General features: G+C 37.8%; 1 protein-coding gene across 1 annotated transcript; it reads right to left on the bottom strand.

Moving 5' to 3' along the window:
• Positions 1-1,720: 1,720 nt before the first annotated feature.
• Positions 1,721-23,441, bottom strand: SPTSSA (serine palmitoyltransferase small subunit A). Its single transcript, XM_081291315.1, has 2 exons — positions 23,238-23,441; positions 1,721-2,877 (listed from the first exon to the last, which is right to left on the bottom strand). Exons 1-2 carry the CDS (start codon positions 23,347-23,349, stop codon positions 2,774-2,776), a joined length of 216 nt encoding a protein of 71 aa, XP_081147441.1. The 5' UTR covers positions 23,350-23,441; the 3' UTR covers positions 1,721-2,773.
• Positions 23,442-25,276: the final 1,835 nt, after the last annotated feature.

Below are 25,276 nucleotides of genomic sequence, written 5' to 3'. Positions count from 1 at the left end.
CCACCCAATACTTGGACAAAAGCATTTAGCACTGAATCCTAAGAGTTGTCTCCTCTCCAAATCTCATTTGTTATTCTTCCTCTTCCAGATGACCATTATCTTTCGATATCCCATCCTCACCACCAAAACTGATAATTGTGGAGGGTCAGAAATTTTACTCTACTCACAAGCTAACAAGTTAGCCTGACAAGTTTTGTATATGCTGGCAGAAAATGTGAGATTCCAAGGTCAAAGACAAAGGACTTTATTAATCAGAGCAATAGCCAAAGTATTAAAGTGTTATTTTTGGTTCCCAAGCCCCAATTCCCAAGGGGCAATATAACCTGCATAAGCAGAAGGTTGCATTACAGGAAAAGAATTCTGAGTACAGGGAACGTAAATCTTTTTAAATGTCCTTTTCTCCAGGAAGAGAAATCCTCTATCTTACAAGGATCTAAGCAAACCTGCCCTTTGCTCTGGAGGGAGACACCGTCTATATCCATCTTCTTCATCTTGATCCTTGAAAAAACACCTGAATTAAGGTAGTCAGTACCTCTTCTCACAAGATATTCAGAAAGACAAGCAGGCCATGAAGAGAATTATAAATATTTTAAACAAAGAAAGTGGAAATTATCTCCCCATTTTTTTATTTACCAACCAACAAACTAGCCATTTGAGAATATACTTCCCTGATCACCTTTCAATGGACACTCTTCTATTTCGGTCTAAACTTTCTCAGGATTTCATGTAAGACTAAACTGATCTTCCACATATCTCACAGGCAAAAAAAAAAAAAAAAACTCAATCATCAGCTATGCAACAGAAATTTAATTGATTTCAGCAGAGTGAGGACAAATTAAAAAGTTCTGAGGACCAGGTAGAGAATCCAGTACCCACCTAAACTAGTGATTCTCACTTTATCCTGTCTTCGACACACCAAGGAATATTAGGTATCCACTTATCAGTAGTTCTTTTTTTTTAAATAAGTTTTTGATTAACCTTTATTTATTTATTTATATGTGATGCTGAGAATTGAACCCAGTGCCTCACACATGCCAGGCAATTGCTCCCCAACTGAGCTACAACCCTAGCCCTATCAGTAGTTCTTTTGGGGGGACAATAGAGGAATGGCAAATTTGAACATTAATTCAACAAATCCCAAGTTAAATCTTCAAATTCATTATTTGACCTGAAAGAGTATGAATACAGCTCATAAAACCTTAACCAATTTTAACTACTTCAAAACTAAATAGTAACATATAATCCATATTGGGTTTATATTATATTATCCAATCTAATTGGGATGATACAGATGAGCTCTTAAAAAAAAAAAAACTCAAGTGTTGCATATTATTTGAGGCCTCTGAATTGGAAAGCACTTCAAAATTCTAGCCTTTAAAATCTAGGGCCAACAATACCTGCAGTCTTTAAAATTAGCAAAACTTATGCTATCTTAAAATATATAATCTAACTTATACTCACTTGCTTCTCTGATCCTCCACAGCAATCAACTCAGAAATACAACTACTAGGGCTGGGGATGTGGCTCAAGCGGTAGCGCGCTCGCCTGGCATGCGTGCGGCCCGGGTTCGATCCTCAGCACCACATACCAACAAAGATGTTGTGTCCGCCGAGAACTAAAAAATAAAAAAATATTTAAAAAAAAAAGAAAAAAAAAAAGAAATACAACTACTAGATCAATATTAAACCATGGAAAAAAGACATGCCACTACATTAGCTGATTTTTCTTCTCTTTGAATTTAATGAGCTTACATCAAAAAATTAGGTATCATTTTACATTTAAGGAATAAAAATCTTAAAAAAAAATACAAAGAGTGAAAGAATTTTAACCAAATTTACACTTCTTTTTGCTGCTATAGTTTTTAACAATTCATCTCATCACATCTTATTGCAAAGTGCAAATGCATTTGCAGCACCCATTACAATCATGAAAACTAAATTCAAGGAAATACATATACTGTTAATTGTGGCCCTTGGAGGAAACTGATTTACCTTCTATTAAAAACTCTACAGTATATACAAGCATTACATAATAATGCTACTTAACCATCTGTTGTCAAGAATCATCACCAAAGTTTTCTAGAAATAAGTCTACATAATGAATAAATATCTAAAAGGTAAAGTGTTCCTTATTTTAATTTTAGCAAGATCTTTTACTTTTCATTGCTAAGAAACACTTGAATAGTTTTAAAGCAAAAGCTGTTAACAATCTAGATAGCTAAACTGTACTCCTGAGTTCAAGCTTACAGAAGTCTTTTGTAAGTAGTTCTTCAATAAAATATCCTCCCTCCCACGCCCCTGGCCCCAAATCGTGTATTGTTTCTTACAAAACTTTGGTCAAGAGTAAAAATATATCCAGGCAGATGTATATGCCATACAATAGCAAGAACAGTAGAGCCCAACTAATGACTTTGGGTTTTAAAAATAGAAGGCAATTAAAATGTACTCAAAGTTACATTAAGAAAAGCTTTCACAGGATAATATTGAAACAGTCACAAAGGTTAAGAAAATACTGATATCAAAGTACAAATGACTACAATGTTAAAATAGACAAAAACTACTATACAAGAGCCTCTTTTAAAATTAAAAATAAAGAACACAACACATGAGTCAGGATGATTTTCCTGTTCTACTCATGGATCTTAGTCTCTGTATTTATAAGGTTGGTTATGTTGACATCTGGTAGAGTTTCTTATGACATCTGATGAAGTCTCATTCCAACTTCATAGGGTGGATCTTCCCCAAGGAACCTCTAGATCCTGGTTACATCGTGGTCATTGAACAATCTCAAAGTAGTGTAAAATCGCCATGATGTGCTGGGGCATGAAGACGTATCCAGTGTACAGTGCCATCCCCACAACGGAAACCAGCATGGAATCTGAGTTTTAGTTAAGGAAACTTATTATTTTTCTTAGTTTATTTAAAACAAAATCACACAACTTCTTCAATAACCATTTCATGTTGAAGTAATCATTCGCTTAGTACTTCTCATTTCTATGCCAGCCTCAGCAACTTAGTGAGACCCCACCTGGTAGTAAAGTGTCCTTGGGTTCAATGCCAAGACAGAGGAAGAGAAAAGAAGAGAGAAGGGAAGGAAAGAAGGAGGAAGAAAGAAGAAGACAGATAACATTACTGAAAGTACTGACAATGGAGTTAGAAAAAGCTACAAGTCAATTATATACTTAGTGACATAACAAAGTGATAGCACCAGTTACCATCAATCACTTATTATTATCACTATTAAACATTGTTATTACTATTGCTACTCTCTGCAACAGCTTCAAACAAAAAAAAAAAAAATCACATTGGAGGCTGGGGAGATTGCCTGGCACGTGTGAGGTACTGGATTTGATCCTTAGCACCACATAAAAATAAAATAAAATAAAAGCATGCTGTTCATCTACAATCACCAAAAAAAAAAAAAAAAAATTTAAAGTCATCTTGGTAACCTATACAATAACCATTATTCACTTTGTTTCTGCTCATTTCGGAAGGAACTAAAAAGTAGCAAGTCAACAAGGGTCCCCTCTCCAGAGCCACACAAAATATTGCTAACAAAAATCATGTAAAATCTGGGCTGGGGTTGTACCTACAGTGGTAAAGTGCTTGCTTTGCACGCGTGAGGCCCTGGGTTCGATCCTCAGCATCACATAAAAATAAATAAAGATACTGTGTGTTCATCTACAACTAAAAAAAAAAAAAAATTATAATAAATAAATAAGATACTGTGTAAAAACAAATCATGTAAAACCTAAGGGCTTTTGACTTTTCAAAGTTAAGAAGGAATGCTAAAAGAAATAACTGCTTCTGAACTATGGCCATGTTTCATTAATTCACTCATTCATACTCATTTATTCTCTCTCCTTTTTTCCCTTCCTCCCTCCCTCCCTCCCTCATAAGCCTTTCAGTCCTACATACTAGTATTCTATAATAACTTACATTCTTATAAGAAGATAGGGTTTAAATAAACAATGTGCTTACTACCAGCTAATATTTGTATAACAGTTTCATTGACAAATATTCTTCACATAACATTATCGTGCTTAACTCTATGGCTTTCCTATGAAATGTTTATTATGGTTATTACTCACCAGAGGTTGAGAAAACAGTGACTTATCTCAGGGCATGCAGAAAAGTGTGTTTAGAGGTCAAACCAAGGTTCAAACCCTAAATTCTTCACCTCATTCAGAAAACATGCCAAGTCCATAATCAAAATTTATACTTTAATTTGTCCTAATCCAGTTCTTCATTAACTACTCCTTCTATTTACCACCTTAAAACAAACATACAAAAAATTATACACTTGCTGCTTCCCTACCATTATCACATATTTAGCTGGACAACCATTTGAGTTCTGCCCTTCCAGGCTGTGGACATCGCTCTACGATCACCAGTGACCTACTGTCAAATCCAGTGGCTTTCTGAATTAACACTAGGCACTTCTCTAGGTCTCTCTTCCCCTCTCTATCACTGTTTTTCCTGTGTCACTGGCTCTTTTCTCCTGACTGTCCCTTGCGTATAAGACTGGGGTGAAGTTTGTACCTTTCTTCCATACACTGCACCCTCCTTGAACACATCATGCTTTTGTTTTTGTTTTTGTTTGGGGGTGGGGCAGGGGTTTGCTCATGGTACCAAGAAATGAACCCCGTGGCCCTCTGCCACTGAACTATATCTCCAGCCCTTTTAATTTTTTGTTTTGAGATAGAGTCTCGGGCTGGGGATGTGGCTCAAGCGGTAGCGCGCTCGCCTGGCATGCATGCGGCCCGCCGGGTTTGATCCTCAGCACCACATACAAAGAGGGATGTTGTGTCCGCCAAAAACTAAAAAAAATAAATAAATAAATATCAGGGGGTTCTCTCTCCTCTCTCTCTCTCTCTTAAAAAAAAAAAAAAAAAGAGAGGGGAGGGGAGGGGAGGGGACAGTGGAGAATGGGATAGACAGCAGAATACATCAGTCACTAGAAAGGCAATTTATAAATCAATGGAAATGTAACTGATGTGACACAGCAATCTGTATACGGGGTAAAAATGGGAGTTCATAACCCACTTGAATCAATCTGTGAAATATGGTATATTAAGAACTATGTAATGTTTTGAACAACCAACAATAAAATATTATATAAAAAAAAAAAAAAGAGAGAGATAGAGTCTCACCAAGGTGCCAAGGCTGGCCTCAAACTTGAGATCCTCCTGTCTCAGCTACCCAAGTAACTGGATCATAGGCATGCAGCTAATCATGCCTAACCCTATTGCATCTTTGGGGATAAGCCCTGATTGATCTTTTTATTTTTTTTAATTTTTTTTTAGTTATAGATGGACACAATTTCCTTCCTTCCTTCCTTCCTTCCTTCCTTCCTTCCCTCCCTCCCTCCCTCCCTGAGGATCGAACTCAGTGCCTCACATGTGCAAGGCAAGTGCTCTATTCCTGAGCCACAACCCCAGCCCGCTGATTGATCTTAACCAATTAGAATATCCCCTTCTCTTGACAGCAATAGCTTCCTCAAAACTGATTAGCTCAAAGCTTAGGACTTCTGCCAGGAATTCAGGAACCAACTGCTCTCTCCCCCTCTAGAATATGCAGTTTGCAAATGGAATCCTGGAATCAATGGAATCACCTTTACTGCATGAGGAAAGAAGACTCAGAACATTAGATTTTTCTTTGTTACATAGAGCTGAAAGCATTCTAAATGATAAAAATGGGGCTCCCAGGGTTTTGCCTTGAGCCCTGTACTCCCTTACAACTAAAACCACCACCTTAGTGTTGTTGACCTGACCCCATGTTCCACACAACTGACAGACATTTCCTACTTAACTTACTGAACATTTCTACCATATGACATTCCACAGGATACCTTAAATTCAAGACAGCCAAAACTAAACTCATTAACTCCAAAACTACCAGTTCCTTTGAGTTCTATTTTTTCAGTTCATATAACTATTTACCTACTCATTTGCTCAGAGGCATCTTTGATTTCTTCTCCTCATATTTAAATTGTCTAAGACCTCATTTCTTCTGTAACCCCATGAGTAACTCTCATATCTTATCTCCCCTCCCCCAATCAATGACAACTGATTGAGACATTTATCATTCCTTACTTAGATCACGTAAAAGTTCCCACCAGGAGTGGTGGTACATGGAGGCTGAGGCAGGAGGATCACAAGTTCAAGGCCAGCATTAGCAACTTAGTGAAGCCCTAGCAACTTAGGGAGACCTTCTCTCAAAGAATAAAAAGGACTGGTGCTTCCAAATCTCAATCCCCAGAACAAAAAAAAAAATTCTCCCATTTTTGGCTTCTTGCCCCTCTTTACTAAAGTGAATTTTGTGAAATTCATGAGGCTTTCTACTGCCTAAAGGATGGCACCTAGAATTCTAAAGCAAGCATTCAAGAACCTTTACAGTCTAGACCCAGGTATTTATCTTATGTGGAAGTTCACAGCAATAGAAGAGACTGAGGAACTGATCTCAGAAGAAGAGAAGCAAGTAGATCAAGGGGAATAAACTAAGCTGGGATGGGGTCTTAGTTTCTGCAGGGCACTCAAGAGCATGCACTGTGCTACTAAGTTGGCATGGCCTTGTGAGGGGCCTGAACTTTTGGATCCCTTTTCTATGAATCATTAACCACAGAATGGGGTAAGGAAAATCCACTTGAGCAAGAAAGCTGACTTAGCAGAAGACAATGCTTGAAAAGAGTCAGCTATAAGGCATGAGCAGACAACACTCACAGGAGCTGGGGGATAGGTACATCAGCTGGTAAAGGGGGATCAGGCCAATCACATCTACCATGCTGCTTTTCTTTTTTTTTTTCTTTTGGAACCACGGGTTGAATCACTGAGCCATTCCCAGTCCTTTTTGTTTGTTTTTTTTTTAATTTTGAGATACACATCCTACTCATAGCCAAGTTATATGAATCTCAATGCATTTTCTTTTTTGTTTTGGTGCTAGGGAGTGAACCCAGGGGTGCTTTACCACTGAGCTACAACTTTTTTTTTGATTTTGAGACAAGGTCTTGCTAAGTTTCTTAGGGCTCACTAAGTTGCTAAAGTTTATCTCAAATTTGCAATCCTCCTTCCACAGTGTCCCAAGCCACTGGGATCAAAGGCATGTACCACCACATCTGGCCTCAATATATTTTCATACTCCTCTGACTTTGCTTACAATCTAATCATAATGAATAACAGTAGTAGCAATAGCTTTCATTCCATGAATGTCTAACGTGTGTTAAGCACTTCATTCAATACAAGTTAACATCCTCAATGTCAAAGTAAGTAATGAAGCCAGTTCCAAAAAAAATCAGTTAGATTCCAAATATCTGTGCTCTTAACAACTAAACTATACTATCTTCCTACTTCTGAAAAGTCCTAATTCCCTTAGGTAAACCCAGTAATTCTTAGAACTCAGCTAACTCCTGTTGTGAGCCCTTCCCAAACACTCAAAATTTTTCCATCCTTACCCCAAACTCCTGGCAGAACTAATTACTTCCTTATGTTTACATAGCTCTTTATTCATGAAAAACAGCACTTATCACCCCTCATGACCTATTTGCAAGTATATTTATCTCACCTAAATTAGCAGTTCCTTGAACACAGAAACATATTATTTTTGTATCTTTAGCATCTAAAGTAACAATTGCTTAATAAATATTTTATGAATAAGAAATTTCTCAAGGAATATTCACTTGATCCTATATTCACTATTATGAATTATATGGATTATACGTTCTACATAATCCATACATTTTTTGGGGGGCAGGTACTAGGGATTGAACTCAGGGACCCTCGACCACTGAGCCACATCCCCAGCCCTATTTTGTATTTTATTCAGAGACAGGGTCTCAATGAATGGCTTAGTGTCTTGCAGTTGTTGAGGCTGGCTTTGAACTCACAATCCTCCTGCCTCAGTCTTCCAAGCCACTGGGATTTTAGGCATGCACCACCATGCCCAGCCCATAATCCATATATTTTTGTGGCTGGCAAACTTGATAATGACTACAAAAAAGAAAACAAATCAGTGTCTAGGCAATATTGTATTTAAGAATAGTTTGGGGGGCTGGGGATGTGGCTCAAGCGGTAGCGCACTCGCCTGGCATGCGAGCAACCCGGGTTCGATCCTCAGCACCACATACAAAGACGTTGTGTCCGCCAAAAAAAAATAATAATAATAAAAATAAATTATAAAAAAAAAGAATACTTTGGGGGGCTAGGGCTGTGGCTCAGTGGCACAGCACTTACCTAGCATGTGTAAGACACTGGGTTCAATCCTTAGCACCACATAAAAAAATAAACAAATAAAATAAAGGCATGCTGTCCATCTACAACTACAGAAAAGAAGTTTTTAAAAATATACTTTTTAGCTTTTCAAAGACTTTTATGTAAGTCTTTAAATATAAACACTGAGCAAATGAAAGTAATGTAGTAATAAGCCTCAGGTCATAGGCTCGAATTCAAAAGAATGATGGACTGATTACTATAAGACAGTCACTTAAATAGTTAAACTACATAACTTTTTTGGCACTACCATTCTTTAATTTAGTTTGGAGAATATATCCACTAAAGAACATGTATAAATTAGCTAAATAGAGATTACTCCACTATAACATAAGAATCTGAAATTTAAACTCAATTTTGTGAACACTAAATTATCAGGATTTTAAATTTTTTATATGCATATAAACATCATGTTTTTTTCTAAGCAAAACAAGAACTTATCAGAACTTGAAAAGATTTTTAGCTAAGATACTAGAGTTCAAGATTGTATATGGCATTATGTTGTGAAGCATGCATATGGAGTAAAAGTTATAAGAAATAAATGGTAAATTGAGGAGAGTGGTTACTTGGTGAGGTGAACAGGGAGACAGAGAAGCAACTGAAAAGGGAGATACAGGCGACTTCAAATATATAGTAATATATGTTTTTCTTTAGCTAGTTAGTACACATTCATTATATTATGTTTATCAGTTTTTTTGTTTGTTTTGTTGTTTTTGTTTTGGTATGCCTAGTTTCCTTAATAAGAACTATAAAGGAAAAATGAAAAAGCACGTGGTACTAGTCTGAAAACTGTTGTGTGTGAATTATCCTCTTCCTTTACAAAATTTAGGGTAGATACATTTGGACCTAGTTTATTACTGCAAAATAAACAGAAAGTCTTCACTCTTGGGAACAGAACAGAGAACTATCAATTTTGGATAAGGCAAAGAGAAGTTATTGAAAGTCACCTGAATCTGAATCCAAATACCAACTCATATCCTGCTAAAATAAGTAAATAAATAAATAAATAAAACAAAAACTTAACCTAAACCTTTATCCAGAGAAATGAATGCTCATCTGTGTCTCCTCAAGAGTATTTCTATAAGCTGGATGCAGCAGCACATGTCTATAATCTCACTGACTCTGGAAGTTGAGACAGGAGAATCAAAAGTTTGAGGCCAGCCTCAGGAACTTAGCAAGACCCTAAGCAAATTAGTGAGAACCTGTCTCCAAAAAACAAAGGCTGGGGATGTGGCAAAGCACCTGTAGGTTCAATCCTAAGTGCCAAAACAATAAATTAAAAAATATATATATATATATATATATATACACATACATGGAGAGAGAGAGAGAGAGAGAGAGAGAGAGGAGCACAGAGAGTTGGAAATGTAGTTCAGTTCAGACATAATTCTCAGTACCCCCCCAAAAAAATTTTTTATACTCTGATCCTATTTATCTTGATTATTCCAGAATCATAATAACCTAAGTCTACAAAAGGAAGTTTTCTACAAGTTAAACTTCAAAATTATTCTAAAGAATTATCCTAAAACTCTCCTCCATAACAGAATACTTAAAATTGACTCAACTATATATAGCAACACACACCAGGTAAACAAGTAGACAAGGAAGGGAACAGTAAGGAATTTCTACAAGCCTTAAAAATCTCCTTGCAAAAAAATGAAAAAGAAGGCACTTCAGATAAGTAACTTTCTTTTTTTTTAAATATTTTTGTTAGTTGTACATGGACACAATACCTTTATTTTATTTATTTATTTATATGTGGTGCCGAGGATCAAACTCAGTGCCCCATACATACTAGGCAAGCGCTCCACCACTGAGCCCCAGCCCCAGCCCAGAGATAAGTAACTTACTACAAATCAATTTAAGCAATCTTAGTCATGTAGTTGAAACAGCTCCAATACACTAAGTTGAATATTCCCTAGGCTTATGCTTGGCGCCATTTAAAGTGGAAGTTTCTATTGACACTCTTAGACAATGGTTTTATTGTGACATTTGTAAGATTGGGGAACATGTGACCTTCATCTCCTTAGAAGCATTCTTACAGAGATAAAGATACACCATTTATAGTTCACTGGTTATAATTTGCTCCCTGGAACTTAAGTGGATTTCTCGGTCCATCTCATTCTATAACCTCCCTCTCAAAGTTTTAAGTATTCTCAACACTCTGTGAAGTACAAGAAATGAATACCAAGAACAACATGGCACTGGAGGACACCTAGATTTGAATCATGATCTGTTCATCCATGCATATACCAAAAACTCTGGGTCATCAGTCTCCTATCTCTCAGGGTTGGTGTGAGAATTTGGAATTGGATCTATTCTGCAAAAGAAGACAATATAACCCTTCCTAAAACTGCTCTCCCAGGGTTTCAGCATTACCATCATGACTCAGACCTCTGCTGGGGAATTGCCCAAGGTTACACTGTTACTAATTTGTTATTGGTTTATAATTTAATCGTGGGATGTCAAATTTTCTCAGGGCCTAAGTGTCTTCATATAATGAAGTCCCTTCCTTTACAGACATTTCAGAATCTCATGTGTCTAGAGAGGACATTTGGGTAGCACCTCTCAATCATCCCTAAAGGAATCTTCCTATTCATTCTAGACATTCACAAAGACAAAATGTAAAAATCAAACAGTGTTATATAAGACACACACAGTAAAATGTAATACACAAAGAAATAATTTATTTACCAAATGCTTACTGTTCTTTATATAAATTACAGTAGCTACATATAATTTAGTCAGATTTATTTTCAGGAGGGGGCTCTAAGATTCAAGCAATAGAGAATAACAGTACAATCTACCATATAACAACAACAAAAAAAAAAAAAAACGGACTGTTCTAGTGTGGTTATGACCCGTCTCCAGTGCTGAATTGTAAGTGTTTGAGAGCAAGAGAGAGCCTGAGCTTCCAGCTGTGCTGCATTGTTTGATAAAGTAGATGCTTCATAAATCACTTCACAACTAAACAGATAATGTGCCAGGGTATGTGCAGGCACTGAAGATAAATGTTTGTTCAAGGGCTGAATGAACAATCAGAGGTTATTTACAACCTGAACATAACATAAATATTTTATGAGGTGACTGGTTATAGAAACAAATAGATATGAAACCATATAATTGCATGTTGTTTGCCATTTCTTTAAAAGAGATCCCCAACTACTAATAAGCTAATAAGTTATCCAGCTGGATAAGAAAAAATAAAGGCTTTGTTGTTGTTTTGCCCGTAAAAGAGCTGTCCTCGGCTCTTGTCCCAGCAACTTCAAATGAGAGGGAAAAAAAAAAAAATTCCTGTAACAAAGAAAGGAAATGTTTTAAAAAGTTAAGCTTAGTACAACAGAAGTAAGACCACAGAAACTAATATTTCCTGTCCTAAAAAGTAACTCCAAACTTGATTTTAGTATTTCATAAGATTTTGGAAAATTTAAAGTAGTTTCTCATCGGGAAAAGGCTAGGGGCTGTTCCAATGGTAGAAGTTATACTTCTTCACTAAAGTAAAAAAAAAAAAAAAAAAAAAAAAAAATTCAATGCTTTAAGTCTCTGAATTGGTCACCTAGAAAAGCAAAAATGACATTAAAAGCAATTTGGTATTAGTCAACTTCCTTTTGTAAAATCAAGTCTAAGATGCTATTTATCCTTAGAAATACTCAACAATTTTTATAAATATGATTTATCTTAAAGAACCACTTCTTTTTTGTAGCAGGGGAGCAGAACTGGGATTGAACTCCAGGGGCACTTTACCTCGGAGCTACCTTCGAAGTCCTTTTTATTTTCAAGGTTTGGCTAAGTTGGCCAGGCTAGACTCCAATTTGTGATCCTCTAGCTCAGCCTCCTAGGTCTCTGGACTTAGAGGTGTGTACCACCATACCTCACAAGGAACCAATTTAATGGGGGAAAAAAAAAAAAAAAGAACAGCAGTTAACAAAGTATTATCACAGGCAGTTTACTCTAAAGCAAATAATGCCCTAGCTGGGCCAGTGACACACACTTGTAATCCTAGCAACTCAGGAGGAAGGAAGATGGAAAGTCAGGGCCAGTCTGGGAACTTTAGGGAGACCCTGCTCAAAATAAAAATAAAAAGAATTGGGGATGTAGTTTCTCATTAGTAGAAAACTCCTTGGTTCAATTCCCAGTACTTCAAAAAACAACAAAAAAGTGAAAGCTATTGCTGGCTACTGAATGAAGCTCCAAACAGGAAATCTTTATTACTATAATTCTTTTCCTTGACTTAAAAAAAAAAAATTGAGATCACCCCCCAACATAAACGTTAACAAAGTTTATTTTTCCCAAATATATTGCCTATCTCTTGACTTTTCTATTTGCCTTATATTAAAGCAAATGGAATACACTGACACTGTTATAGTCCTGTGAATGTTAACCAATCTGCTATTCTTAAATCATATTAAAGGATGTCACTTTAGCAAGCCCATTCTGTGGACTTTCTGTAGTGTGTTGACTGTACAAGCCTAAGTAAGGATATTATTTTTAGTAATCACAACTTGATGACAAACTTTAAAAAAAAAAACTACGCAAACAAAAAAAGCATGCTGCTGAAATGAGCAATGATCACGAACTGAAATTTTCATTCTGAATTGAAATCCCGGAAATAGTTTATAGCTCCAATTCCAGTGACACTAAGGTTACAATGGATGTATAATTTTATTGATTATTTCTACCACCTTCATGAAGACTTCAAGTCCCAGTGTCAAGGGGGGAAAAAAATCCCAGTCTGCAATGAAATACAATCTGTTCTGCTGCAGTATCTGATTCTGGAACATCATTAGCTCACTTATAACTGGTATGGTATAGGAACTGTACTGTTTCACATGGAATTTTGCATCAGCTAGGGAAGCCAGATTAATGGGAAAAGATTTATAACATTCAACAGGAAACACCTCTCAGCTCAGTTGCTGTCCAGGCAGAAGTCTTTTCAATTCTGTTTTAGAAAATTAGAAATTAGCATTTCACCTGGGCCCCTCTCCAGAGAGGTACATACCTCCAGGCCAGCACAGCTCTGTTAATGGCTGGTGGCACTGCCTCCTGTGTAGGTAGTCTCAGTGGCAGCCCACACTATGCATTACATCAGCATCTACCATCAACATTTCCAATCAACTTGGTCCAATGCATTTTTAATGTCCCCTAGGGCAGCTTCCAGCCACACTGAGTTGCCTGCCTGGGTTATCTATGTTTCCCCCAAGATGCCAATTATTGTTTCTGTTATTGCTTGGTTACCAAGTTGCACAGATTTTCAGTGGTCTGCCTCAATACTGTTTTCCCATAAGCCCTATTATTTTGGAATTTTCCAGAAACACATATAACTCATTCATGATGACCAAAATTCTTGTTTCAGTAAAACTTCTATTTCTCATAACAACTGATCATAAATTTTATCTTTCTATCATTCTATAACCATGTTTAAGCATTCCTATATGTGAATGTATACACTCTACCAAGTAGATCTTCTGGAACAGAGTTTTAATTATTAAATTTAAGAATTCTGAGTGTGTTCTTTAAAAAAAAAATATATATATATATATTTTTTTTTTTTCAAAAGAATCTGTCTTATCTATCTCCTAGGTGCCATAATGTTACAACACTCAAAGTCTAGAGTCTATAAATATTTTAAAAGATTACATAGGATTTCTAAAGTGAAGTAGTAGAGGTAGAATATGGATGTGTGTTCAGTCCCTACCACCATTAATCACCAGGACCTTCCCTGCTTGTCCTGGTATGGACCTTGCTAAGCATGGTTTTCATTATTTCTCACCTTTGCTGATAATTACTAAAGAAAAAGTTATAATATTCTACGGAATACAGTTAAGGGATAGTCTAACCTTTTCACTTGTCCAGCCAAATATAAAAGCACTATGAAATGAGTTAGAGCAGGTGTCTTTAAATTAAAGCTCTAGAGTCATGGAGTTGACAACACGAGATGTTATGGTAGTTTGAGAATCTACTCAGTGCTCCCACTATCCTCTCCTAAAGCAGATCTGAGAACTGCTGTGGCACTGCTAGTTCTCCTACCCAACCCCCCTTATAATTGTACTTTTCCCACTTTATTTCCTGAATCTCACAATGGAACATTTTCCTGGGGTATAAAATAACCTCTGGGACACCACACAGAGGGATAATAACTAACTTGGATTGCACTTTGTTTCATTCAGATAACAAGTTTCTGGCATAGCACCAAGCCTCATCTATTTCAACACCAAGTCTTGTCTACATATCCATCTAGAAATTTGTGAGACATGTGGCATTCATAAATGTATTTTAAAAATGTACATTTTGTTAAAACTTGAAGCCATTTTTTTCCTCATACAGGTCATAAAAAAATATATATTCAGCATGTAACCAATTGGCAAAGCCAGTCTTTGTTGTGAAGTCAAATAGGCAAACACAACCTTAATTTCTATCAGAGAAAGTTCAAGCCAAGATTCACTTGTCAACTTAAACACCCAAGGCAATGCACAGTCCACGCTTTTTTGTTCTTTGAGGAGGTTTAAAAAAAAAAAAAAAAAAAGCCTGAAGACCACTGGGGCTGGAAGATTGAGAACATTAATTTATCAGTTACAATTATTCCTGCCTCTGCTTCCCCCACTCAGTCCACAGAAAGCTGCATTTGTTTCTACAAAGGGAAGGTCCAAAGGCACAGGCAGAAAAAAATGGAAGAGTAAAGATCTCTGGGGTGGGTGGGGGGGTGATCTTTTTCTATTCAAGTTTGAAGGTAATACAAAATGTTCAGATTATTTTAAGGTTATTCTGAAATCACATTTTGATTAAAAATATCTTGATAAAAGTCTAAAAGGCATTAAGTTTACTAAGAATATTTTTTTCTTTTTTTTTTTTTTTTTTTATTTGCCAGATGAACTTTATTTTTTATTTTTTTTTAAGAGAGAGTGAGAGAGGAGAGAGAGAGAGAGAATTTTTAATATTTATTTTTTACTTCTCGGCGGACACAACATCTTTGTTGGTATGTGGTGCTGAGGATCGAACCCGGGTCGCACGCATGCCAGGCGAGCGCGCTACCGCTTGAGCCACATCCCCAGCCCCAAGAATATTTTTTTCTAGAAGGAACTTTCTATGATACTGAGAATTCAGCCTAATTATCACACACTGATTTTTACTGGAACTCTATTAAAGTCTCAGATAATTCCATATATATATATATGTTTTCTTCAAAATAGGAGTTCAATAAGAGAGAAGTTCTAGCAAAAGTCTCTGGTGAATTGAGGTTTTAATAATTCCCGTTATTGACTAGCTCAAGGGAAGCTTTGACACAGACAGAAACATCATATTGTGACTGAAAAGTGCCCACCAGCCAAATGTGGGGTTTTCTTCATCAGTTTCGTTTGCTGAGTCTATTTACAAATAGCATATAAACAGAAAATAGGCAGAGATACTAATTTAATTGTAGGAAATTATGCCAATCATTATCAGTACTTCCAATGATAGCACAGCAAAATGTATTCTTCAAACATCTCTTTTTTGGCTTATAAAAACTGATTTCACCAAACCATATACACCAAAACATCTATTAAGTATATATTTTACAGCTGGGCACACAAGCCTGTAATCCCAGTAGCTTGGGAGGCTGAGGCAGGAGGAACATGAATTCAAAGCCAGTCTCAGCAACTTAGCCAGGCCCTAAGCAATCTAGTGAGACCCTGTCTTAAATAAAATATAAAAAGGTTGGGATATGGCTCAGTGGTTAAGTGCTCCTGGGTTCAATTCCTGGTACCAAAAATAAATATATATTTTCCATGTATTCACAAAGTGACTCAGGAGAGATGCACAAAAAGCTGGTGTCATTAGCCAACCCAGGGTGGCTCAGACTGAGGCAGAAAGAAGACTGTCACCAGCTACCTCTTCAATCTGCAGTTGGCTGAATCCATGGTTATAGGACCCATAGATACAAAGGGCCAACTGTATTTGTTAAATTGATGAATGGCCCAAATTACTTTTTCAACCTTATTTCCTATCTATTCTGCCTTAAAGAATGTGTGCTCCAGCTATGCAGACTGAAGTTCTTGCTATCCCAAAGCACCTCTACAGCCAGTCTGCACTTTCTTCCCTATCTGCAAAACACACACACACACACACACACACACACACACACACCTCACTGCAAGTTCTCTGTGCACTCCCAGTGCATCATGCTCTTCCTGCCCTGCATCACAAAGCACCTGCTGCCTAGGTCCCTTAGCCAACAATACAGAAGGGTCACTCTAAGAACGCATATCTAAGAACATGTATCTTCCTGGAAACATACCACAGAACTCTGGATAGTAAACCAAAAAATGAAGGAGGAAAAACTATCTATTGGTTGTATTTTTTTCCCCACTTAAGATGAAAACAGCTTTGAGTCTCATAGAAAAAAAATTACAGTCATCCCTCCCTATGTGTAGGGAACTGGTTCCAGGACCTCCTCAGATACCAAAGTCTGAGAATGTTCAAATTCCTTATACAAAATGGCACACTATATGCATATAATCTAGACACATTCTCCAGCATACTTTAAATCTTCTCCAGATTAAGTACCTGAATGCATACATTAGTCTTCCACCTCATCAAGACCCAATTCTCAGAAGTTTCTCTTGTCTTCTTCTTGCCCGATCTCTTACCGATTAACTGCACACTAAAGCCAATTAGAAATGCATAAAGTCCTCCCTCCCCAAACACTCCCTAGTCCCAAGTTACAGGTCACACCTGGGAAGGGCAAATGTCCACAAATGGCAACAACAAAACCAGACAAAGGCCACTTTAATCAAAAACACAGAAAGTCTGATCACTGATTCCTTCTTTGGATCTACTGTACTGCAACTCCCATCGATATAGTGAACAAGATAAGAAGTACACAGCCTACCCTCCAGAAGAAGCTACTTTTGAAACGCTGAACAACTGAGGTACCCACCTGTCTGGTACCCGCATATCTTCCCTTGAAAAATTATAAAAAAAGATTCTCCCTAAGGAGAATCTCCCTAAGGGGTAAAGGATCATTGGAAGGCAAGAGCCAACTATCTTTCAAAATGCTGGATTATTGCTGATAAAGTTCTTTCCTTCTTCCTCACACTTGATTCCTTGACTCTATTAGGTGGCAGCTAACAGGACCTTGTTCAGTTATATTCTCTCTCTCTCTCTCTCTCACACACACACACACACACACACACACACACAGCTCTTCACCAGGCTCCAGCCACATTATTCTTGCTATTCCTGAAACAGGCCAGACTTGTTCATGCCTTGGGGCATTTGCACTAACTGTGCCCTCTACCTGGAATGCTTCAGCATTCCTCTGAATTTCTCTCCCTGATTAAATATTTCCAAATGTCCCCTCCTAACCATTCTAGCTAAAATTAAAAAACACTCCCTTTTCCTTACTTCCCATCACTTTCTGGTTTATTTTTATCCATAATAATTACAACAACTAACAGACTTATTTACTTTTTTAGAAGCAGTAGAAGAAAATATGTTTTATTCACAGTTCTAGGATTGAGAATAGCATCTGGCAAAGAGAAGGCACATAATACTTGTAGAATACAGAGTCCAGCAAACATACCTATTTTATTAATGAGAAACAGAGCAATGCAAATTTTGTTAACAGCTTTGATACATCAAAGAAGTTTTTCCAATCCATGGTAGTTTCTAGGTTTTTTAAAATTTGAATTCTGAGAACCGAATTCTGTTAATCAGCCAAGTTCCAAAGATACTCTAAAAGTGGTTCAAAATCAGGTCTCTTGGTGGTTGCATACTCAATGTTCTGGGTTCAATCCTCAGGACTGGGGGATAGGGGTGGGGAGGGGATCAGGTCTCTTCCTCACTCCCAGATACTTTTGCGATTACTTTAAAATGACAAACCAATAATATAAACAAATGTTTTTCAGACAAGTGCAGTGGCTCAGATCTGCAATCCCAGTTACTCAGGAGGCTCAGCCAGGAGAACTAAAAGTTCAAGATCACTCCAGACATTTTAGTGAGACCCTGTCTCAAAATAAAAGTTTAAAAAGGAATGGGGATGGGGGGCTGGGATTGTGGCTCAACAGCAGAGCAATCATCTAGCATGTACAAGGCGCTGGGTCCGATCCTCAGCACCACATAAAAATAAATAAATAAAATAAAAGTATTGTGTCCAACTACAACTAAAAATAAAAGCTCAGTGGTAAAGCACTTATCTAGTGTATGGTTTAGAAATCAGCTGTCCCCAAAAAGTTCTTGAGTGAGACAATATAAGGTTTGGAGGTCATATGATTGGGTTACGAGAGCCTTAACATAATCAGTGAATTAATCCCCAGATAGGAATCAACTGAGTGGTAATAGAAGGCGAGGGTGTGGCTGGAGGAGGTGGGTCCCTGGGGGCATACCTTTAGGGTTTACTTGGTGTTGATAAAGAGAGCTCTCTCTGCTTCTGGGTGGCCATGTCCAAACTTGCGTTTCCACCACACCCTTCTGCTATAATGTTCTGCTTACCTCGAGCCCAGATGAATAGAGCTAGTTATCTATGAAATCAGACCTCTGAAACTGTGATCCCCAAAATAAACATTTCCTCTTTTAAATTTTCTTGTCAAGTCTTTTTAGTAACAGCTCCAAAAAAGCTAACTAATAAAATACCTAGCATGCATGAGGCCCTGGGTTCAATTCCTAGCACAAAATAAATAACAAATGATTTTCAAGTAAATACTCAACATTGTGATTTTTTTTAATCTTTTTTTTTTTTTTTTTTTTTAACAAGCCAGCAAGGAGGCCATTACCTGACTTTTTTTTTTTTTTTTTTTTTTTTTTTTTTTTTTTTAAAGAGCGAGTGAGAGAGAGAGAGAATTTTTAATATTTATTTTTTACTTCTCGGCAGACACAACATCCTTGTTGGTATGTGGTGCTGAGGATCGAACCCGGGTCGCACGCATGCCAGGCGAGCGCGCTACCGCTTGAGCCACATCCCCAGCCCCTTTTTTTAATCTTTTGAAGAAACAAGGACTGTCTTTCAGGGGAAATCTAGTTCCCAACAATAAACCAAAAAGAAGCTGACCATGTTTTGCTTAAAATAAATAGAAATACAAAATATCACAGAAGGGCAGGGACTGTAGCTCAGTGGTGCACTTGCATTGCATAAACAAGCCCTGAGTTTAATCACCAGCACCACAAAAAGAAAGAAAAGAAAAAACAAGCCATGAAAACAAACAGTAGCAGAGAAATGACAAATAGAACCCAGTAATAAATTACAGATTAATGTGACTTTATTTTTTAACAAGGTTAAAATAACATACTTAAGATTGAAATTATATTGACAAGCTATTTTTAATTTGTCCACCTCTCTCTCAACAGGCATGGTTACAATGTTATTCTTTCCATGAGGCTCTACATGGGGGTATGTGGAGGAGGCTTCTATTCTTACCAGTTAGAAAAACTTGTCTTTGTTACAAAACCTGGTCTTTTCCTTTCCTGTCTTTGGCTGCCAGGAAGGAAGGGAGGCTTGAAACATTTAATAGTTTCAAAGTTAAAAATTTTCCCTCCTGAAAGATCAGTAGCTCTGGAACTATGGTAGGACTCCTACACTAGTCACTGCTATATGTAAAAGTGGCTGTGTGTTTTTGATTGAAGCCAGGAGAGCTTTACCACCAAGCCAAGTTCCCAGATCTTTTCTTTCTTTATTTCTTTTTCTTTTTTAAATTTTGAAACAAGGTCTAGCTAAGTTGCCTCAGCCAACCTTGAACTTGCCTCAACCTCCCTATTAGAGGCACTGAGATTTTTTTTATTGGTATCTTCTGTCTTAATGCAGGAGGGCCCGCTTCTTCATAAAATAAAAAACTATTGCACATTAAAAAGTTAAAATATTTTTGACAAGCCAAAAGTTTATTAACTTTTCATTTTAAATGTAGTATCAGAAGACAGAAAATAAAACTTTAGGTTACAGTCCCTATCATGGAAGGATTTTTAAAATTCACTTACAAATCTTACTGTTTTAAGAACTACTTACAGTGTGTCTGACTTGATACAATAGATACATTTCTAAAAACCTATTTTTAGGGCTGGGGGTACAACACAATAGTAGAGGGCTTGCCTAATATATGTGAGGTCCGGGATTTGAGCCTCAGCTACACAATAAATAAATATTACATTTTGAAGTTTTTGTTTTTTCTTTTTTTTTAACATTTAAACTTTTTTAAAAATATTTTTTTAGTAAGTTGGACAGAATAGCTTTATTTTATTTATTTATTTTTATGTAGTGCTGAGGATCGAACCCAGCACCTCAACGTGCTTAGTGAGCGCTCTACCTCTGAGCTACAACTCCAGCCCCTAAACTTCTTTTTTATCACAATTTTATAAATAAATTCAAACACATTTGATTGGGGTTGACTTTCAACTTATAACAGCTTTTAACTAACTTCTAACTCTTTGATTTAGGAAAAAACAGAGATATAAATAATTTCTAAACATCCAAGCAGATGTTCCATGATGCCTCTAGAAAGTACGCAGAAATAATTATAGTAGACTATCAGTTTTACCTAAAATAGCAACTTCAAATTATTAAAGGATTTATAGAGTTAAAATGTAAACAAATACATTTAACTTCTTTAAGAAATTAGTTTCCATTGTCCAGGACTTCTAACTCACAGACCAAAACCTTCTGAGACAGAATCAAATTTCTCCTACATTAAATTTTAGGTTTACAGTAGTCATGATCATGTTCCATATAATTTTTTGTTTTGTTTTTGGTGCTGGGAATTAAACCCAAGGCCTCACACATGCTAAGCATAGACTCTGTTACTGATCTACACCCCAGTCCCCAAAATAATTTTTTTAAAGTTATAGAAAGTATCCCTTTTTCCAAAACCATGTAACTGGCCCCAAAATAGTTCTTATTAATTATTAGTGAACTTATGAAATTCAAACCACTTCACAGTTAAGTCTTTGGAAAGTGGGGAAACAATCCAGCTTTCTCATTCAGTTCCTTCCTCTGAGCTAGAATGAGGATTCAATCTCAAATTGCTGTTCCAAGCTACAAAACAATGAAATACCCCACTAAAATAACTCTAGAAGTTGACATGGAATACAATAAATACAACAGCTGACAGTAATTTAAGATTGGCTTATATCAAAGGATTGCATTTCTAGGCTAAGTTAACTTCAATAATATGATCTTTGAAATAAATGTTTTGAACCTGAGCTTTAAAATCCTAACATTTTACAGTACTAGATGCCAGCTGACTACAGTTCTACTCTTTTAAAAATTAATCATTTGACCCCATAAATCAACGAGAAGTCAAAAACATCAAAGGCAAAAATCTACAGAAGCACTACATGTCCCTTCATAATTTATTTCTGCATCTCCAAAACAGCACAGGTAAGTAATAGGGACACTATTACTACTAGAACATAATCAGAAAAAAACAACACCATTGATACTGTAGCATTTATCTGTATGCCAACAAAAGATTTTACATATAAAATCTATACGAGACTCTATAACTTGATTCTACATTCTACCTCGAATTTAAAGAATTTTGATTTATCCCAACATGGCTTAAATTTTAAACTGTAAGATGATTTTAAGTGAGTCAAGATACCTGCTTCTACTGAGATATTTCAATTAAATGTGCATTTGAATAAACATACACTTTACAAGCATGATCTCATAAGCCCTGACCTACAGATAGAGATCAAACCTAAAGAGAGAGATCAAACCTAAAGATAGAGATCAAACTGCAGCTAGAAATAAATGGTGCTAGAAATCAGAGGAGATTTTATATTCAAAGTCTAAACTCAAAATATGCATCCTGTTTATGAAGTTCCAGGTTTAGAAAGAAATGCCAACAGTAATAAGTAAACAAACCGTCCTGTAAGCAGCTAAAATTCTTCAAAAGTGCTGAAACAAAAGACAAATTTGACTACAATGGTATACTATTTCAATACCAAAACATTTTACAGGACTTGGAATTAAATTGCCTCAGCTAATCATTGGAATGAAAGAATGTATTTTCAAAGTTGTTCTGAAGTATGCTACTCCAACTAAAACACAATGGAAAGGAAAGAGCCTGAATGAAATAAACCTGTAACTTAAAATATTTAATTCATACTAGCCCCTGAGTTGAGAAAAAAAAATCAGATCTCATTATTAGTATTTACTTTGCAAGAATAATATCACCAAGGGATGTCAGCATTTACAACTGGAGACAAAAACAGCACAGACTTCAAAGAACCTACCTTCACAACCTTGAGTTACTCACCAGGGTTGTGAAAATTAGATGAGGTAAGACATCCAAAGTGCTTACTTAGCACAGTTGCTTCGCTTAATAGTCCTTAATAAGAATTTATTTCCTATCCACCAAAACAGTTTCAAACTACAAAATCCTTTTCTAAACAAATTCCTTTTCGGGCACGACTTCTACCTAAGGTGCAGAGAAGTAATAAATACAACACTTTTAAAACTGCCATCTTGAAGACCATAAAGGTACAATAACTTTAAAACTCTTTCCAAAAATTGTATTGGAGTGCCAAAGGCACCATTTCACAACCTGGTTAAAAAGTGGTAAACTAATTAGAATTGTTAATGGGTCCAAAGCCAGCTAAATCAGGGACAGTTAAAGGTCAAATGCGTCCAAGCCGGGCGCGACAAGCTCCACTTACAAGTCTCTGCCTCCCACAAGAACTGGGGACTGAATCAAGGCAGGCGCGGCTGAAGTAGAGGCGAGGACATACCGGATTAGACATGGCCCTCGGGGATTTCCTCCAGAAATAAAGACGATTCTACCTAGAGTCTAATGACTTCATGAGAGACCCCGGATCTCAAGAGTTCTGGCCTTCCTTACCCGCACGAGCACCGTCCCCGAACTCCAAGCCACCACCACCCCGAGCCCGCGGCGAGGAAACGAGTCCCCAGCGGATCCAGCCTCTCCGCCCCCAACTCCAAGCCCTGGGCCCGGGAGGATGAGGCCCGCGCCCCACCCCGGCACCCGCTCCAGCAGCCCCGGCAGGATACTGAACACAGTCCGCTCCCAGGGCTCCAGCATGTAAAGCGCCGTGACTAGCAGGTACTGGTAGTAGAACCAGGACATCTGCTTCCAGGCCCGTGCCAGCGCCATCCCCGCCATGCGCCTCCTGCGATGCAACCACACGTCAGTCTGTCCCGCCGGCTGCTTGCCAGCGTCCTAAAACCCAGGCCTCCAGGCCCGCCCGCTAGCCACCCGGAGCCCATTGGCCTGTCCGGCCCTGCGCGTCACCCATGGCACGCCCAGCCCTGCGCGCGCCCGAGCAGTCGCTGCGAGCCCCGCCCGGCTGGCGCCCATTGGCCGGGTTGCTACCTTCGCTCCCTCGCCCACCAGTCTCCCCCCAGACCGCGCCCCCGCGAGCAGAAGAATGGTCTACGCGACCGCACCCGGTACACGCAACGCGCAGCGCTACGCCCCGCGTCCCGCCCCTCCTAGGCATGGGCCTGCCCTGGCCTTGAATCCGGCTGCGGGAGCTAGTGGAGGCCAGCCCTCTGGTGGTCGGTCCCTATAGACCCTCCCAGAAGCGCTTATGAGAGAAAAGAATTTGTGGAATACTTGTTATACCTCAGACATCTTTCTGGACAGAAGGATTACAGGGCTGAATGGAAATGCATTCAGTTCCTTACCTTGTGCAATTTACAATCTAGTTCTAGCAAAGAAAACAGGCATTCACAGGAATGAAAGCAAAGCAGTGATCTGTGCAAAGGAGGAGAATAAGGAGATCAGAGAGAGAATAAGAGATCAATGTCAAGGAGGTCTGGAAAGACGTCTCTCTAGAAGTGATGCATAGATCACCTCCTCCTACTTCCTCCACCCATGCACGGGCATGAAGACACACTCACGTAGGCCAACATACCCATACACTGCTTAACCTAAAAACAACAGTTCGTCATAAAAATTTTTCTGACCACCTCTTTAGCGGCTATTGGGACAGACAGTGTATGTTGGTCAAGATCAAGAAAAGCACGCTGATCTAGTGGGTTCTGCAATTGATAGGCAGTTTGAGATCAATATGTGTGTGGTTATATCTCCTAGAGATACATTCTTAAATGTCCTGATTTTCTTACTGGCAAATGGACTGGGAACGTTCCATTCTCCATCAGGAATGCCATGCACTGTTAGTTAGCATGCAAACTGACACAATAAATGGATTGCTGTTTAAACGTTGAGAGTTTCTAGGTTCAATAGCCAACTGCTTAAACTTTAAAACTTTCATGATTGATAACGCTTTATTCACTTAGAAATATCAGGTGCTGTTTATGAACTAAATGTTAGGAATAACAAGGCAGATAGACTGAGATCTGCCTTCATTAAGTACTCAGTCTACTAGGGAAGAGAGACAAATTAACCAGCTACAGTAAAGGGTATTTTTGTTGTCTGAATAGCCTAGAGAGTATCAGGTTGGGATTGTAAAAGATTTCTGGGAAATAGTGCTTGAACTGAGCATTGAAGGTAAGTAGAAGAATGAATGAGTTGGGAGAGAAAAGGATGCCATATTCCAAGTTCAGGTATGTGGCACACCTGTATGAAAGCCTAATTTTTGTTGTCCAGGGCTGAGGCAACCACTGATTGCAGGCCAGTAAGAAAGCCAGGACCTTCACTCAAGTTTCTCAGTTTGTCTTTCAAATACATGTTAATAAGAAGTAATCTGTGCCTGAGCAAAGTTCAGCCCTGAATGATTGAGTGATGCAGATTTTGGAAGCAACCTAAGTCTATGCAGACCACCCAACCTCCAGCCTTCTTCCCAGAGAGGAAAAGGGCATAGGAAAGCATGTTAGCCCAATGCTCTGGCCTCTGAAAAGTGGAGCCTTGGGTAAAAGCTAGTGGCACAATTAGTTCTGGGTTTGTGTGTAGAAAAAACAGAATGCAAACTATCATACCTTTAAAAGAAACACACTCCTACAGAGCTACATAGCTGTATTCATAAATTAAGTCAATGCCTAACTCACATCTAATAAATATAACTTAATTCAAGCAGCATTTATTAAGTACCTAGTTGCTATATATTTTTTGCATTTGGGTGAAGCAA

Source organism: Spermophilus citellus (genome assembly GCF_964194105.1).
Source record: "Spermophilus citellus genome assembly, chromosome: 4".
Taxonomy (NCBI): Eukaryota; Metazoa; Chordata; class Mammalia; order Rodentia; family Sciuridae; genus Spermophilus; species Spermophilus citellus.
This window is presented reverse-complemented; position numbering and strand designations above follow the sequence as displayed.